This window comes from Apostichopus japonicus, chromosome 10, assembly GCF_037975245.1.
Source record: "Apostichopus japonicus isolate 1M-3 chromosome 10, ASM3797524v1, whole genome shotgun sequence".
NCBI lineage: Eukaryota > Metazoa > Echinodermata > Holothuroidea > Aspidochirotida > Stichopodidae > Apostichopus > Apostichopus japonicus.
Window position 1 is genome coordinate 5,518,041 of NC_092570.1, and position 19,673 is coordinate 5,537,713.

The following is a 19,673-nucleotide window of genomic DNA, read 5'->3' on the forward strand; positions in this document are numbered from 1 at the left end:
CTTAATGGAATGACTGGTTATCTTCTTTTCTTTCTACATTTTAAATTTAAAAAAAAAAATTAATTTTAAAATTTTAATTATCTCGTTTTACTTTGTAAGGGACCAGACTCAAAAAGTTATCTTACTTCCGGTCCCGCTGCCTCATTGCTATTACTATGTATTAAGAAATGTACTTCATTGTGATTCAATGGCAGAAATAAACGAAACGAAACTTTTCATTAAACCTTACTATTTGCGGTTGGTCTGTGTATTGAACCTTTGTGTATTGTGTGGTGTATTTGTGTATTGTGTATAGGTGTATTGTGTATTGGTTCTGTGTATTGTGTATTGGTTCTTTGTGTATTGTGTATTGGTCTGTGCATTGGTTCTTTGTGTATTGGTGTATTGTGTATTGGTTCTGTGTATTGGTGTATTGTGTATTGGTCTGTGCATTGGTTCTTAGTGTATTGGTGTATTGTGTATTGGTTCTGTGTATTGGTGTATTGTGTATTGGTGTATTGTGTATTGGTCTGTGCATTGGTTCTTTGTGTATTGTGTATTGGTTCTGTGTATTGGTTCTTTGTGTATTGTGTATTGGTTCTGTGTATTGGTTCTGTGTATTGTGTATTGGTTCTGTGTATTGGTTCTTTGTGTATGGTGTATTGGTTCTGTGTATTGGTTCTGTGTATTGTGTATTGGTTCTGTGTATTGGTTCTTTGTGTATTGGTGTATTGTGTATTGGTCTGTGCATTGGTTCTTTGTGTATTGGTGTATTGTGTATTGGTTCTGTGTATTGGTGTATTGTGTATTGGTGTATTGTGTATTGGTCTGTGCATTGGTTCTTTGTGTATTGTGTATTGGTTCTGTGTATTGGTTCTTTTTGTATTGTGTATTGGTTCTGTGTATTGGTTCTGTGTATTGTGTATTGGTTCTGTGTATTGGTTCTTTGTGTATTGGTGTATTGTGTATTGGTCTGTGCATTGGTTCTTTGTGTATTGGTGTATTGTGTATTGGTTCTTTGTGTATTGGTTCTTTGTGTATTGTGTATTGGTCTGTGCATTGGTTCTTTGTGTATTGTGTATTGGTTCTGTGTATTGGTTCTTTTTGTATTGTGTATTGGTTCTGTGTATTGGTTCTGTGTATTGTGTATTGGTTCTGTGTATTGGTTCTTTGTGTATTGGTGTATTGTGTATTGGTCTGTGCATTGGTTCTTTGTGTATTGGTGTATTGTGTATTGGTTCTTTGTGTATTGGTTCTTTGTGTATTGTGTATTGGTCTGTGCATTGGTTCTTTGTGTATTGTGTATTGGTTCTGTGTATTGGTTCTTTTTGTATTGTGTATTGGTTCTGTGTATTGGTTCTGTGTATTGTGTATTGGTTCTGTGTATTGGTTCTTTGTGTATTGGTGTATTGTGTATTGGTCTGTGCATTGGTTCTTTGTGTATTGGTGTATTGTGTATTGGTTCTTTGTGTATTGGTTCTTTGTGTATTGTGTATTGGTTCTGTGTATTGGTTCTTTGTTTTTATTCTTCCTTATGCAGACTCACCCTCAGGGCAGTGGCAATATGGTGATTGCTTTGAACTATATGACTTTGTCTGTGAAATACCAGAAGGTAAGTTTAAGGGTAAACTTAGTAATAAGAAAGAGATCTTGTTTGTAATTTACTTGACAAATATGAACATTTATTGAACATGGTTGAGCATATGATAAGCTTTTGTTGTAATGTTCAAAACAAAATTAAGACAAATTCAAACAAAAAATATCATATAAGAGCAAAGAAATTATAGGCCACAAGATGATTTGAACAAACAATATTGGACTACAGATTTTAAATATTTTTTTAAAATTTGATTTACGTAATATAAGTTTAAAAACTGATCATAGTGCACACGTTTTTCCTGGATAATCATAAGGGAATTTGTTTATTTAGAGTAGGCTATGGGGTTGCCAGCTTCATCAAGCAGCAGCAGTGCAATGTTTTGTATATTTATACAATTTAGTGCTAATGTTTGTGTGATGAAACAGTCTGCTGTGAAGTGTTCATAAGTCAAGTATTTTGTGATTCTAACTTGATTATTGTTTCTTGTTTTACAACTGTGAGAAGCGACACATGTAATTGAAAGCTACAGGAAATGGTAGAGTAGGGTTTAAGACTTCTTTAAATCTTGAATCTCAACATAAGAACTTTCTGGTATGTTGTTCATGCAGTCACACTTCCACTCAATATATTCTTTATAGACCACTCACTGCCTAATGAATAATAAACCATGCAAGAATACAAAATTTCAGTCCATATTCAAAACTTGAATGTTAATGGAATGTACGAAGAGGTAGAAGTGATTTGTTACGTTAAAGAATTAATTTTTGACATTTTGTTAGTCACAAGTAGCGACATCAAATGTTAAGAAAAAAATCTGTATAATTTAACAAAATGCTAAAAAATTTAGACCAATAGACATTTATTGCTTGTATCATTTATAATCATCTGGATATAGTCAGTGTCAATGTGCATCACGGATTTAGTATTCCATAAGTTACATTATTTTCATTCTAATCCCTACAGGTGCAGTTGTGAAACCATATGACCCAACAGACAGTAAGTACCACTTTGCATATTCAGTCAACATTAAAGCTATTCATTCTTGCTTCCATATTTATGCTAGCAGATCTAAACCTAGTCACAGTATAAAAAACAGTTTCCAAAAAGCAATTTTCTATGATTTTAAAGTTACAGTTTGGAAATAGTTAATACGACTTTGGAGATTTTATGCAGCACTTCCGCCAAATTTTAGATAGACAGATGATTGACTAGGGGTCTAAGAAGGATATGTTCCCACCTAGCTGTGAAAATTTAGGGCCAATAAGTTGTGCCTGGAGTGGAGGGGTGTTGGGTGGTGGGGGGGACTGCAGTTTTGACCGGAGGGGGTTTCTTGGAAATAGCTGACCATCATTCTGTGCCTATTCTGTCCCTGCTATTGGTTAATTTGTTTTTATTTACAGCCAGAGGTTCCTGTGAAGCAGGGTGGTCCTACTTTGACCAGTTCTGTTACTTCTTTGATGAGACCAGACGGACCTTTGAGGACAGCGAACAGGCATGCAGTGACCTCGGAGGTCACCTTGTCAGTATTCACTCGGCAGAAGAAGAGTCTTTCCTCTCATGTGAGATGTCCAACTCTTTAACACCCCTTTACTAAAATTGTGTGAACTATCTTACTGGTTCACCAACATTACTAAGACTTGACTGTAATGGTGTGAGCTTATTATCTACTGTATCACTTACATTGAAACCCTTTACTAGAATGGTGTGAGCTATCTTGCTGGTTCACCAACATTAATAAGACTTGACTGTTATGGTGTGAGCTAATTATCTATTGTATCACTTACATGAAACCCCTTTACTAGAATGGTGTGAACTATCATTTATCTTCAACTGACATGAAAACACCAGTAATAGAATGGTGTGAGCTATCCCACTGTTCGCTCACATTGAAACCACTTCACTAGAAAGTTGAAGTTATCCTTTGCTACCGCTAACTTTAAAATTCCTTCACTAGAATTGCTGTGTGTTAATCTACTGTATCACTAACATTGAAACCACTTCAATACAATGGAGAAGCTATCCTTTGCTTCCACTAACTTTAAACCTTTAAAATGGTGCAATAGTAAATTAACTTTTCGTGCCTTAAACAAGTATCAGAAGTAGATGTACTACGAAATAGTAAATAAATATAATAATATGAAATATAAAAATGAAAAGGAGAAAAACTAAAAGTAATATTAAATAAAGAATTAGCTGTACTATAATATTTCAGAAAGACAAATTGCAGTAAATTACTCTCAAAGTATTTACACCTCTCCTTTCCCTCCCCAAATGCTTCAATTTGTCTCCTCTGGCCCTCTCTTCTGTTTTACAGTGACATTCCAGGGTGGAAACCCTGCAGTCAACATGAATGCAACTTGAAGCAGTATACACACTATGCCCAAAAATATGGAGATATTTTAATCTTAAGGTGCTTAGAGGCAAACTATGTTTTTTGATAATGGCAAATAAATCTTAACTATTGAACTTTGCTCCTATTAATATCAAAGCATATCTCTCTCATGAGTCAGATATAATAAAAAATAAAAATATAAAGAAATATATGATAAAAGCACTGTACATGTTGGAAGTACTGAACAGTGTTTTATAGCAGAATGCCATCTTTGAGGAAATATGGTAAGATATTACCATAATTTGCATATCGATGGGATGCCATTAATGGTCCTTTCTTAGACATTAAATGAAATTAATTGTTCAATAATCATCCAAAATTGATCAATATGACCAGCTATATTCAGGAATAAGGTACTGGAGCAGCTCTTGGAGTTAACTTTGATAAGTATCTTGATGCTAGTTTGATTCTTTAAAATCCTCTAAAAATGTTGGTGCTTACTTGACTATTAGAGTCTAATTTTGAAAATAAATAAGTTTTTGTTAAATGTAATGCAAACATCGAACAAATGTGAAAGAAATAATCATTTTCATATTGATGGGAAAATACAGGTCTGTGGTTAGATGGTAAAATTTCCAATCAATTGTTCAGTTTTTCAGTCAAAAATTATCAATATGACCAGCTAAGTTTAGGCAGGTCGTACTATAGTAGCTTTTTGAGCTAATTTTTGATCAATATCGGGATGGATTTTGATATTGTATTTGCCTAACAAGGTAGGTCTTAAGCTTGACTAGTGCAGTCTCATCCCAAATAATAAAGACAATTTTTCTTATTTGACCCATTATTATGACCATTAGTTGAATTTCTAGCATATGTTATGGCCGTATAGTTGACGATTAAAAATATGTAGGAGGTCTTATGGAATATTCTGTCAAGTTTTTGTAGCCAGGTCACCATTTGGGTTTTCTTGCTGTTATTGTCATGTTTGCTTCTTTTCTTCTTCTTTTCTTCTTGTTTTAGTGAGGATGTCCGATTCCATGTCCTACTACATTGGTTTGAATGATCAAGTCACAGAAAACCAATGGAAATACACAGATGCATCAGAGGTAATCACAAACGAAGTGATTATTCGCAGGGCAGCCCGGCGAATAACGTACACAGACACCTTATTCGCAGGGCTGTGACGATTTGAAAATAGGTTTATTATTAGGTTTTGCTATTGATACCAGTCAGTTTAGGGGCCTTGAAAAAGCGAACCTTTTGGGCCCAAATAGTCTTAGCCACTTCATAAGCTAATTTTTGGAGCCCCAGCAGTTCAAGTTTAAAAGCTTATTTTAAGGGAGCTTATCTTGGGATTCCCCAAAAGCCGATATTGCCTGAAAGCCAATATGGTCAAAGGTGTGACACCCCCCCCCCCTCCCACACATTTACATGCAAATGAGCAGTCACTCTGCAAAAACAAAGGTGAAAATGATCGAGGGATGACATTTTTATGTTGGCGGTACTAATGCTAGACTGGTTCAATCTTAAGGCCCTAGGCTCCCAAAACCAATCCTAACAGCATTAAGATAGGAATCCCAAAGGCCAATAAATTCCTCAAAATATAGAGGCTCCCAATTAAGACTCTCAAAAAGATAGCTGGTGCCCAAAAGCAAACTCGAATAGCCCCAAAAGCAAACTCGAATAGCCCCAAAAATTACTGAGCCCGTTAACCCAGTCTAAGGCTGCCCTGTGAATAAGGTGTATGTGTCTGGCTATTCGCAGGGCAGCCCTGCAAATAAGATGCTTGTGTCTGGCTATTCACAGGGCTGCCCTGCGAATAAGGTGTATGTGTCTGGCTATTCGCAGGGCTGCCCTGTGAATAAGATACTTGTGTCCGGCTATTCGCAGGGCTGCCCTGTGAATAATGTGTATGTGTCTGGCTATTCGCAGGGCTGCCCTGCGAATAAGCCCCACCAATCACAAAAGACCTATCCCTTCTTACTTACCCCCCCCCCCCCCACCTCCTCCAAAATGTAATAACAATAATACTATTAATAAGCTACAACTTTATTGGAACATGAAATAATTTGTAATTTTTGTAGCCTCAAAATGAAAGTTGCATTGCTCAGTTATTAAAATGAAAACAGTCATTAATCGTTAATATGTAGTTTTTTTTAAATGTATGATTTCATTGACTGTCTATAAATTTGTGCACAAGTCGCTTTTTCTTAGTGTACCTTAAAAAGCACAAACAGCAGCGGGAGGTTTAAACAGGGTTCCACTGTCATGGAAAATTTGGAAAGTCATGAAAACTTGAAAACCAATTTCAGGCATGGAATAGTAATGGAAAGGAGTAAAATGTCAAATGTTGTGACAATTTCCTTGAAATTGCAATGACTTCATTTAATTGTTTCTAACCCAAGTCTTTTTGCTTTCCATCTGAAAATTTGCCCAAATCTCATGTTTTATAAAAAAGTTCATAAAATTTCTGTTTTCAAGAAAGTGTGGGAAAATCTGTTTTAAGTGTGCAAACGTTTCTTTACACTTCCAAGTGCATAAGAAAGGTCACATTGCCATAATGTTGCCATAAGGTGCTGTGACAATAGTAGGATACTGAGGAGGCTGCAGCCAGACTGCATAGAACATAATATTTTGTGCTATGCAGTTTCACACAATAGTCACTGCTGGTCTACCCAGATAATAAACTCTATTGTTTAATATTGATTGCAGCCTTGCTGCAGGGAATTTGACATATGAAATTCCGCCCTTTAGTAAGACTGACGTTCATTTTTCGCCACTGACCACATCTGCCCTTTTCAAGGTCATTTAGCCTGTGTGTTACATAATCAATTCACCAAGCCTGGCAAAGGAAACAAGCTTGGAAAAGTAACTTCTTCAGCTCAAATTTCCAGTGATTTACCACGAGAGCCAAATAAAATGCCCAAGGCAGGTAAACTGTTATGGCAGTGGTATTAAAGGGCGCATTTTCAAATGACAAGGTACCTAATGAACTTTTGGTGGTTTTTCTTATGCAGTACGACTTCATGAATTGGTCAGATGGTGAACCCAATGATGCCCTTGAGGGTGAAGACTGTGTGGAGATGCGGGGATATAACTGGGATAGAGGGATGTGGAACGACGTGGACTGTGATCAGAGCTATGTGGCAGCCATTTGTAAGAAGGAAGCAGGTATAAGTTTTGTCATCATTTTTTTCATTTTGTGGATTAGATTCATGTTTGCTATTCATCACAAGAAATCTGTCTTAGTTGTCATCGCAAGGTTTTTCGTATGTTATGTTACTGGTCAAACTTTAAAGCTACACTGCAAAGGCTTTTGATAGTTTGTCGTAGTTTAATTCTGCAATTAGAGAGGTTATGTGCATTTAAAGAACAAATGCATGTAGTTAAAGCCTCCGGTTTGAAAGGAGGCAGGGTTTTTGGGTGCAGGAGGGGGGCAGGTGGGGAGGAAGGTTTGTAGCAAAGATTCTATAGTTCTGTTATCATCTGCACAAAATGAAAAGTTGTGCATGAAATTAGGCGAAGTAATTTTTTCGTTCGGATGAGACGTCACACAAGAACAGTGACTACATATGCATGTCTCTTATAATTTCCTCCAGTATATTAGAGAATTAGAAAGTTAAGCGTAAGATAAGATCAGATTCAAACATAAGATACAGAAATGGCACATTTTACACTGGAATTACAAATCACTTGAAGGTATTATACTGTGTGCAAGCAGAAATAAATATTTCACATACTCTCCCGTTAGTAAACTTTGAAGGAAATTTGTTCACTCACACAGATAAATTAATAGCAGCCAAGTCACTCAAGCAGATAGTGAAGTGCACCCAACTGTCTTAGAACATTAGCAGCTGGTGTGTATTCAAAGGACCATGGATTGGTGTGAGTTTGTTGATGATGCACTGTGTAGAATCACTCACAGTCATAGGCGTCGGAGCCCAATTTGATTTGGGAGGGTTGTATTACTTGCCCAAAAAATATAACCAAAATTTTTCGCACAGGTTCAACATTGAATGTGCATATCATATAGGCATGCATCGGTTATTACATCGCATGCCAATTACATACAATAATTTGCCGTGTTATTACCCTTCCATATTGGTTAGAATTTTTGGGGAAGTAGTTACAATAATAATGATAATAATAATAGAAGTTAAACCATTGAAAAACACATTGCAATTTATTTTTCTTTCAGTAGCTGCCCAAAAAATTCACAGCATATTGCCGAATTTTCACAAAACTATTTGGTTGGGGGGCTGCAGCCCCCCCCCCTTAGCCCCGCCTCCTATGCCTATGCTCACAGTAATGAGATAATTGCTATGGTAACCATCCAGCATGTGTGAACAGAGTGCCAAGACATTACTCCATGAAGAATTATATCAAAGCAATGGAAGAATGGTCATGTGACACTTGGTTTTGGACCATTTTACCCCCCCCCCCCGGGTGTTTTGGTAGGTACTGTTGTAACGGGGAAATGTAGGGAATGTTTAGATATACATTACCTTGATGTTGTAATCACTGTAGCTGGACGACATATACACAACTTTACTACCTTAATTCAAGTTGAAACAATAAACCTGTTATAATATGATTGTCTTTCTTCTCCTTACAGATGCGGGAACCTCACCTCCAACAAATCCACGTAAGTGTTTTTATCTTATTTACAGTGGTTTTCTTCTTACATACATCTGTGACAAAAAGTTTGTCCGTTGTCAATAGTTTCAACAAATGGAAAATACTTTGATCTCTTTGACAGTGTGATTGTGGACTTTGTAATGTACAAAATGTTGTAAAATCCTTAACAAGTGATAAATCAGCTCAGCCTATCGGATATTTAGTGCAATTCAGTGCAATTAAGGTCAATCTATTCGTTACGCAGCAGTGATGATGATATGATGGAATTTTAGATATAATTAGAAATTATGAGAAATGAAAAGCCAAAAAAATGATTGACAATACTTCTGACATATAAGTCCTCTGGTAGAGGACTAGAGCAAGGAGAAAATCAGAAACTAAATGGACACAAGGGAAGAGTGAGAAGGGAGACACCACCACAATATAAATTTAAGCTAATCTCAACAGGTTTGTATCGTCATTAAAGCTTCGTTAAGATGTTGAAAATCGTACGGTTCGAACACGTTTCGTATCTTGCTCTTCAATCAGGGGTTTTGTACCTTTTCCACTACTTGTACCCCTTAGCAGCTGGAAAAAAAAAATCAACCTTCACCATGTTTTTCCGTTGCTTGCAAGTGACGTTTTGTTCATGTCGCTACAAAATGCAGACAGTACAGTAATGAAACGTGATACCTTGATATCTTTAGCTGGACCTGAGATGTCCATCACTGAATCGTTTATACACTGTGCTATGGGTATTGACCGCAGCTGTATGTGCTGACTGCACACTAGTGTCTGATTACTGATGGTAGCAAGCTGTGTGTGTATTTTCTGGGATTGATGGTGGTGTCTAACACTTCTGTTACACCTTCTGTTACACCATTCGAAACTAGGTCAGATTACCGACATGAGACGTTTCTTTTTGCGCGAGTTTTCACACCCTTTAATTGATCTGTATCGTTGTTCTGCTGTGTAGTGCACACACATGTGATATAGAGGACACAAGTAGGAGCAATGTCAAACACAAATTGTAGAAGATTAACATGTACTCTACAGCCTCCTTCACTGGTACCAAGATTCCAACTACTTACTCGTGGCTATAGTCACATGACGGTCAAGCCTGTCTATAGACAAACAGTCCTCCTCAAATTCACTTGAGCATTAATAATTGGCTTACTTGATAGCATACACTACCCCAAGTACTGCCAAAAGGATTCATCCTTGAACACACCTAATTAATTGACCAGCCACCGTATGATTGTAAACTCAAGTTCTCTTATAGCCTGCACTACTTTCCTGTGTGATGACACTATTTGGCTTGAGCACTGAAATAGTACATTGTGCATTTGATCATGAATTTTTGCAGAGGAGCATTCAGTATGGCTAGCATTACAAACTCCTGGGTCGATATTCAGTCTCTCCTGTTTTTGGCCAAAAACAGGGGACTCTGGTAGTGTTTGCTACAAGCAGGGAAGACCTTAATGGTGATACTAGTTATAATAATGATGATGCTGACCACATTTCCATATAAGGATGCAGTCTCAAAAGTAGGCATTCTTGGAAATTGCGTGTTGACCGGTGTGACCTTAGCGTAATATCATGGACAGCAGGCTGAACGGTGAGGGTCAGCGGGCTGACAGGGCAGGTGATAAGTCATGACCAGCCTACGTACACTGATAGAATATGACTCATCCTCACACACACACACACATTCATTCATCTTCTATCGATTCTTAAATGTTCAAATAATACATGAGTGATATCTTTGAATTTTGATAGCAATTATCGGTTGTTACGATGACAATGGATCGAGCTACGATGGACACGCCCAGATTACCATGGACGGTGAACTCTGTGAACGTTGGGATGAGAACCTGGACCAGTCAATTAACCCTATCACGTACCCCAACGCAGGTTTGTACCAGTCAATTAACCCTATCACTTACCCCGACGCAGGTTTGTACCAGTCAATGAACCCTATCACTTACCCTGATGCAGGTTTGTACCAATCAATTAACCCTATTACTTACCCTGATGCAGGTTTGTACCAGTCCAATAACCCTATCACGTACCCCCACGCAGGTTTGTACCAGTCAATTAACCCTATCACTTACCCCGACACAGGTTTGTACCAGTCAATGAACCCTATCACTTACCCCCACACAGGTTTGTACCAGTCAATTTACCCCATCACTTACCCCAATGCAGGTTTGTATCTCCTTATGAATTATGTCATGCTGGCTCAGTGTCTACGATTATATAAACTGTGATAGGACGAAGGAATTGAAAACACTAGGTACAAATTACTGTAGGATGTTTTAAGGTTCAGAGACTGACTGACTGGAAAAATCATACTTTCATGATTCATAAACAGAGAACCTTGTGAGGTATCCTTCCTATGTCTATGTAAAGTTACCAGTCATATTCATATTTCAATTTTCACCACACTAATTAACAAAACAAAACAAAACACATAAAGAACATTAAAAATGAAACACTTAATTTACTTCCAGACTTGTTTATGTGAAGTCCATGAACTTTTCTTTTTTACCAATGTAGCTGCCAGCAATTAGCCCCTGATAGTTAAAATAGCAATAACAACTGAAGATCTGCCCCCAATCCTTATATACACATAAGTTTGGGTTATGTAAATCTGCTATGAAAGTGTTGTAGGTTCCATTTCAAAGTGTTCTTGTTTGTTTTGGAAAGGGAACAGATTTTTTTCTCAACATTGTAAAGAGTTGCTTTGATGTCAATACCATTATTGGACAATGTAGGAAAACAATTTTCCATTGGAAATAGAATCAGTGTGTAAGAATAAGTGTGTAAGAATGCGTTTGTTTTGTATTCTGACTGAGGACTTGAACAAAAGAATTTCAGGTCCTTGGTTGTGATTTCTAAAGAATCACCACGTCCTCGGAAGAAATCTATTGTATGGGGTATTGTTAAGGGTACGTGGATTTGAACAATGGAAAATACAATGGGGTCCTCGGTCTGAATGTAATACAAACATATGTGTGTGTGTTTCTGTGTATGTGTGAGTGTGTTTGATGGTGAAAGAAATGGACCACCAATTGTAACCACCTGCTTGAAATTCTGAGGCAACCATTGTCTGTTCATTTTCCCTTTTGTTTTTTGTCTTAATACATGACAAGGAATTAGTGTAGTAGATTTATTAATTATTATTTATTAATTAAAGTCTTTCCGTTTGTTCTCTATCTGTCACCAGGCTTGGACGAGAACTACTGCCGTAATCCTAACAATGGACCTGCTCCATGGTGCTATGTTAGAATGGAACTTGGTGTCGGTTGGAAAATATGTGACATTCCAGAGTGTACCCGTAAGGCTTCCCACTTGCTGTTTTTGTTCTGTTTTTAATAACCATCTCCATTTTTTTTTTTATTCCTGTGGAAAATTGAATTTTATTTAAATAGAAAGTCTGTTTTGCTCAAACACTGGTCAGCTCAACTGCAAAAGGGGCCACTAGAATGGTTCCATTTTAAGCACAAAAATTTTACTTTTCCATAGTATGTGTCTTGAGCATTGGCAATTTTCTATGTCACAAAATATTTGCTGAATCAAGAATTTATAGATTTCTGTTTATTGAATCTATAACTACTTTGACCACCAAGGAAACTTGCTAAATGTGGTAAAGATGTCTGAACCGTGTTTAGTGATGGATTTAGAATATACTTATTGTGTGATGCAGAATAAATTCACAGATATTCTAGTTATTTGCTGTTATAATTTCGTTCAAACTGACACTACAAGCTCTCATTTAAAGTTTCTATGAGGCCCAGAGAAGAAACAGTCCTAATTGAAGCAAAGGGTCAAAGTTCACAAAACTCTCACTATTCTTATATTGAGCAATGTACATCATAGTCAGGTCTTTCAGACTGAATTCTACATTAGTAGCATAATTGGCTGGTATTTTTCTTTTTTTTTGGCACTCCGGATTAAAGTTTTTATGGGATGGACATGGCGACCGGGATGACTACTGCTTATTCACTCTTTTCCACTCTTATCTTGTTTTTCCTTTTTTCACTCTTTTTTCACTTTTCTTTTCACTCTTATTCACTCTTTGTCGTGTTAAACAGATTTTTTTTTCATTTTTTTTCCATTTTGAACAGCTGGCACTGACTGTTATGAAGGCGATGGCTACCTATACCGTGGAAAGGCTGACGTCACAGAGGAAGGCAAGGACTGCTTGTATTGGAATCAGCTGACCACTATGGCTTACTACAGGCCAGCCACATTCCCTAATGCAGGTAAAACTTTAATTTTTAATGTGTTATTGAGTATATGTATGTAATAGTTGTGATTGGCTTAAAGTCAAGCTTATGCAATCATTCTGTTTGTTATTCAAAGTTTTTATGATCTTATATAAGAACCTCCCAACCAGTAAGATAGCACTTGTGTTCAGCAATCCTGTAAAGAAAAGTGACCCGTACATATATCATTGTCACCCAACAGTCACACTTGCCTAGAATCTTATATGCAAATTAGTCATTGGTTACATCTGATGTGAAAACGTTATAGCTATTGGATTGTGACAATTGCTTATTTACAAGTAATTATTTTTAAATAGTTATCAAAACGAATTATTGAGAGACTCTCTGAAAGGTGCAAATCTATCATTTGTGAATCCAATATCATAGACAAGCATTTTTAAATATTTTTTTAATAACTTATACAATAATTTCAACCAGTAATATATTACATACCTGGTGTGACAGGAGAAACTACCTATTAACACAAACAGCTACAATAGAAATTTGTTTGTATTGGTCTTATTTTGATGCATTGATCCTCTCGTATCCTAGGACTAAACGGTAATTACTGCCGTAACCCGAGCGGGTCTCGTTACGGTCCTTGGTGCTACTACAACACTACAACGTTTGGATCTTACGTTTCAAAGCCATGTAATATTGAAATATGCGAAGGTAACTAACTTCAATTGATTTTCTTATAAATGGACAATAATTGCTAAGGCTCTAAAGGTTGTTTTTCTTTTTTTACAGTGAAGCACATATTTATGTTATTTATATTTATTTATTTTTTATTTTTGGCATATTTTATATCCTATTGTGTGTATGAAAGACATGACATCTCTCTCTTAATCCCTGGTATTGCAGATGGAAAATGATTTTGTCATGTTTATAAAATTGCTACCTCGAGAGTACCCTAATGTTATCCCCCTCTTCCCCTCCACCTAACCCCTCCCCCCACCACCCTCAAAGGCTTTGCACTATGAGATAATGTTTCTGTGAGAAAAGAGCCCAATATAATTTTCATAAGGAAGGTTTATTATTAAGAGTTATTCAACCTGTTTGTATGTACTGTTTAGAAGTTGTATTTCCAAAGTTTTGATCACAAATTGTTATGTATTTTATATATATATATTGCAGTAAGCTTGCTGTTATCCCATATCTCTTTCTCCACTACTCCAAATCTACTAAGAGATGTAAGTTTCTGTGTGAAGGCCTTCCTGGTTACCCTCAATCAATCTCTCCTTTTATTCGGTCCTATTTTCACACAGTCATAGGGTGTTACCAGGGTAACGGAGCGAACTACCGAGGGTCCGTCGATACCACCGAAGATGATCAAATGTGTCTCTTCTGGGGAAATCTCACCAATCTAAAAGTTAATCCAAAAAGCTACCCAAATGCAGGTCTGTTTTTCATTCAAATTTACTAATAAGATAACAATTATTATCATATATTTGATTAATTATGTTACTGTCTGTTCAATTTTTTTTTATTTTTATGTTATAGTACAGTCATATGAAGGAGAGTAAAAGTGATACAGTGGTGCTTTGAATGACTTTTCTTGTGTTAGGTCAGTTATTATTCAAATATATCACTCAAAATCTTGCGGTCCGGGCATACTTTATAGGAAACATTTTGTTGTCTTTTGATCCTCAAGATTTAGTAGTCTTCTTTTTTATTGTTTAGAAAAGCAGGGAAAATAATAAATCAATAGTAGAGCTGCGTTGTTCAAACAATGTTGGTCAAATCTTTTCAGTTCCAGGATTAATATGCAGTAACACTTATTTTTTGGAACTCAGCTTGCAGTTGTTGTCTTTTATAGAGAGAATGAGTTTTTGGTTTGTTTTATATTATGTTATATTGTATTATGTTATGTTATGTTATCTATTATATTATGTTATATTACATTATGTTATGTTATATTATATATTATATTATGTTATGTTATATTATATTATGTTATGTTATCTATTATGTTATATGTTATGTTATATATTATGTTATGTTATCTATTATGTTATGTTATCTATTATATTATGTTATATTATATTATGTTATGTTATCTATTATGTTATATGTTATGCTATATATGATGTTATGTTATGTTATCTATTATGTTATGTTATTTATTATTATATTATATTATATTATGTTATGTTATGTTATGTTATATTATATTATATTATATTATATTATGCTTTTTATGTAGCTACTTCTTGTTTCTGATTTGGTGCTATATAAATCCACAGTATTATTACTGAATTATTTATGATACCATTATATAATAAATATCTTTAGTTAGTTGAGATTTCTATGGTACCACTAGAGTTATATTGTCAATACATTATTAATGTTTGCCAGGAACAAATCCTTTTTTCATGTGCAGTGAAGTGTTACCAACGTTCATTTCTTCCAAAAACATTAAGAAGCCTGTTTTTTATCAGACTTGCCAACTCTAGGAATGGTCGCCTGACTGTTTGCGGTGCTAGACTATTAGAAAGGTCTCGTCATATTTTCTCTATCGCAGGTTTGGACCACAACTACTGCCGTAACCCAACCAGTGAAGATAAACCTTGGTGTTACACCTCAGAAACGGGTAACTGGGCAGTCTGTGATGTCCACCAGTGCTCGGGTAAGAAAATTATGAAAAAAAAAGAAAATGGTTAAATCATAATTGAAGATATCTTCTGCACTGTCATCTCATTTTATTTCTTTTCCTCCGTTTATTTCAACAATACATTAATATACAAATGACGTATCCATTCAAATATAGCAAAAATTAAATAACAATGAAGTTGAGCATTACCATGCAGTATAATAACGACCAACCAACGTGGCGGATAGAAAACAAATAAATATAATAAGAACAACTGGAAGAAGTATTACAACTTATAGAAACTTTGCAAGAATCCCAGACTTACTACAAAAATATTACAACGAACAGTAGCAAAATATAAGAATTGAGGATATGGAAATTGCGAAATTTTAAATATTTGAGATATTTATTAATAAGGAGAAAGCATCCTTGAATTCCTCGAAATTAATTTTATCGTTATTATTCTTTTCTGTTATGTCGAAAAATATAGTGCAAACATGGAACTTATGTATAAATTCATTACAACTTAAGGTCTTGTTTTGACGCTTCGTACAGTACAATTATAGAACTTCAGAAGAAGAATGAGAAAATTATAAGGGTGAAATTTCTTTAATAAAAACTCATTTCATTTTATTGCACCTCCTATACATCGTTTTTTTTTCTTTCTTACACTTGTAATGAAATTAAGATATTTTAACCAAGCTTATAAAATGTCAGAGTTCATCAACTATAAAAAAATTGACAATTTTAAGTTTAATATTTATCGGATGGTTCTTGTACTTTAATCATTTTGTCCTCTTTTATTCTGTCAGGTGACATTGGATGTTATACCTACGACGGGGTAGACTATAGAGGCAAGGCACATTTTACCACCGGCGGTGTGGAATGCCTGGATTGGGCTGAATTCATGGATGAGTTCTATCCAAGTGAGCTCCTTTCCTTCCCTCCTATTTTTCTTTTCTTGTTGCTGTTTTGATTAATTTTAGGGTTGGTAGCAGGTACATAAATTCATTCCGTGATGATGCATGTAATATGAGAATATGAAAAACTACATGGTATAAGATAAGGACCCATGAACACTAAATGTCAGTATTAGTAATCTGTGTATATTGAGGTCAAGTTATGTGCACCATCAATGGAAGACCCCCCCCCCCCAAACCCCACCCCAACCCAAGTTTGACAATTAGGAATAATTGTTCGTAAGGTTAAAACAAATTTGCGATCGGATTGAACTTACCCTAGGTCTAAAACTGGTCAGTCAAAGAAATAGCATCTTTACAGGGGTCCCCAATGTCCTATTTTGAATTTTTGTTTCTGAGGTGCTTGTAGATATCTGAAGGCACCATTCCAAACCTGCTACCCCTGTGGCTCATATTTACATAAAAACAAAACCATGCATTTAATCTCACACCTATGTTATCTAAGAGAGAAAAATAAAATGATAACACCAAAGGTTATCTGATATTCTGATGTAATCATTCCAAACCTGCAACCCCTGTGGCTTATATTTACATATATACAAACCATGCATCTAATCTCAAAAACAATGTTATCTTAGAGAGAAAACAAAAATCATTACACCAAAGGATATCTGATATTCTGATATATTCGCAGATGCCCTGGAGGCTTTCACCAGATATTCCTATTCGTATCTCTCGAGTTCTTCCGAGAATCCGATAAACGGTGTCCGTCAGTCGGAGTGTGCCGAACTTTGTCTCAATAACACGGAGATATACTGCAAAGGCTTCAACTACCAGAGAGGCAGGAACGCCTGTTATCTGTTGGAGGAAGATTCAGAAGATGTGGACATTACTTTCAGTCTTCTGTACGACTACTACGAAAGAAACCAAACGTTCGGTAAAATCTGAATAAATAAAACACTGAAATCAATATGGTATACAAGTTGAATTAATTAGCACTGCCATTTTCTTGATAAAAACCACCATGAAGAATAGAGAGCTCATCAGCAGAAAAATCCCACTTGGGCATTTTTTACTCCTGCACTCCATGTTTCATTCATTTATTTATAGATTCATTCATTTATGTATTTATTTATTTATCAAATATTTGCATAGTTATGTGATGTTAGACAAAGTCTATGTACATATGCAAACAAAATTTCACATGATATCTTTATCTTTTTGACTAATTATTCAATTGTTGCTTTGAAAAGGAGAAAAAGAGGTTCCAGATATGTTTAAATTGATTCTCAAAACTCACTTCCAAAATTATTCTGGTTAATTGTCGATTAAAAAGAATTTATCGACATGAAGAACTTACACCCTAGAAGCCATCGTAACAAGAGTTACTATCTGATTAATACAGATGAAAAGAAAATCCCTCTGAGACTTGTGTTTTGGCTATGAAGTGACCGAGACATGTGAGCAAATAATATCCAAGTTTTGCTACTTGTTAGATACACATGAAATTTTCAAAAACATACTTGCACATATTCTTTGTGTGTAAGTCGAGAGTGGTAGTTAATTTGACTTGGAAGAAACTCAAAAAGTTGCTGCAATGAGTTTAAATGTCTAAACCATTACTTTACATCAGATAAAAGTACACACAGCAAAACAAGGATACAATACACTACCCCCCTCCCACCCCCCCACCCACCCAAAAAAAGAAAATTGAACAACTAAAAGAATGGAAACAGTGATGGGGAATAGTCTGAAAGGTCAAATATAAGTTTCTACGTAAATAATGCTTCAAGGTTTATACATTTGAAAAGAAAACTGAAAAACAAAGACAAAATTGTTCAATATTTAAATTTAGAGAAAGTAACCTTCATGTCATTAACAACCTGTTTTTAATTCAAAAAAGGTCTGGAAAAGAATTACTGCAGAAATCCTACCAATGCAGCCGCCCCCTGGTGCTACTACTCTGATCCAAAGACTGGCTCCACAGCATGGACGTTCTGCGCCGTCTCAGAATGTAGCCGTGAGTATTAATCCTATTCTGGTCGTTGTACTTAGTAGGAATATTGCTAGGAGCCTTATGTTTGAAACAACAAAACAATTGCTGTGACAACGGCAAGAAATGAGTGAAATTTAAAGGCATTGAAGACTCACCCCAAACCGTGTGCCGCTCTCTCGAAAAAGTTAACTTTCCGTTGCTTGCAAGTGAAGTTTTTTTCTTGTCGCTACAAAATGCAGACAGTAATGAAACGTGATACCTTGTTATCTTTAGCTGGACCTGAGATGTCCATCGGTGTATCGTTTGTACACTATGCTGTTGGTATTGACTGTAGCTGTATGTATTGACTGTACACTAGTGTCTAATTACCGACGGTAGCAAGCTGTGTGCGTATTTTCTGGGATCGATGGTGGTGTCTAAAACTTCTGTTACACCTCATTCGTAACTAGGTCAGATTACCGGCATTAGACGTTTCTTTGTGCGCGAGTCTTCACTCACTTTAAGGGGTCCATTAAATATTTTGGGCTTCCATAAGTGATAAGGGGTGTGTCCACAGGAGACTCTGTCATAGCCGAATGTGGTCTATCAAGTGTTTACTGACTTGTATGTCACATCACTACAATAAATCTTGAGAGTTCCATCTTAGGGCAAAGATATGGAGACCTTTTTTCTCTCCTGGGCCAACCATGCAGGATGGGAGAGGTCGTCACGAGTGGTACTTCCTAATTCTGGGGGGGGGGACCATTTATTCATTTTCCCCTTGGGAGGTCTGTATATGTTTGAGTAAGCTAGGAACTATAACAAATGGTTGTGAGAGCAATGTGAGTTAGGGCATTGTAAGGTATCATGAGAATAGTGTTGTTTTAGTACCTGATGGTTTGATTTGTTGATATATTAAAATGAGGTTTCTTGCATGTTTTATCAGCTGAGGATCCAGGTTGTTATAACCCTCATGACTTGGGCGTGAGCTACAGAGGAACGGGACACACGACTTCATCAGGACACACCTGCATGTCGTGGGAGGACACTTACAGAAAACCAGAGGACTACCCAAACAAAGGTAATCTACATAAACAGTTAAAAAAAAGGAAAATATGTAATAAAAAATATATATATAAAAAAGATTATAATGAAAAAAAATATATTAAAAAAATTATAAAAAATGTATATAAAAAAATATATTTATCAAAAAATATGTATTTGAAAAAAAGGATTGCTAGCAAAATTGCTATGGATGTCTTCTAAGACTATAAAGTCAGCTCTACCAGAAGGAAAAATAAAGTATGGTAAATTAATATTAATTCATGTTTTAATGGAAATGCCTTTTTGACCCGATTGGCTTTCTAGCCGTAATAAGTGACTGTA

General features: G+C 35.8%; 1 protein-coding gene across 3 annotated transcripts in view; it reads left to right on the forward strand.

Annotated features, from left to right (window-relative positions):
- LOC139975145 (uncharacterized) overlaps window positions 1-19,673 on the forward strand; it is a 56,517-nt gene that overhangs the window by 7,880 nt on the left and 28,964 nt on the right. Inside the window, exons 11-27 of one of the 3 annotated variants that reach the window (XM_071982787.1) lie at window positions 1,520-1,591; window positions 2,543-2,575; window positions 2,980-3,138; window positions 4,932-5,017; window positions 6,929-7,082; window positions 8,527-8,556; window positions 10,308-10,417; window positions 10,502-10,526; window positions 11,758-11,868; window positions 12,659-12,796; window positions 13,352-13,471; window positions 14,068-14,199; window positions 15,324-15,428; window positions 16,205-16,318; window positions 17,007-17,249; window positions 18,216-18,332; window positions 19,234-19,368. In XM_071982787.1, the coding sequence (XP_071838888.1) occupies window positions 1,520-1,591; window positions 2,543-2,575; window positions 2,980-3,138; window positions 4,932-5,017; window positions 6,929-7,082; window positions 8,527-8,556; window positions 10,308-10,417; window positions 10,502-10,526; window positions 11,758-11,868; window positions 12,659-12,796; window positions 13,352-13,471; window positions 14,068-14,199; window positions 15,324-15,428; window positions 16,205-16,318; window positions 17,007-17,249; window positions 18,216-18,332; window positions 19,234-19,368 (1,884 nt within the window). The other 2 variants (XM_071982786.1, XM_071982785.1) reach the window with 2 other exon arrangements.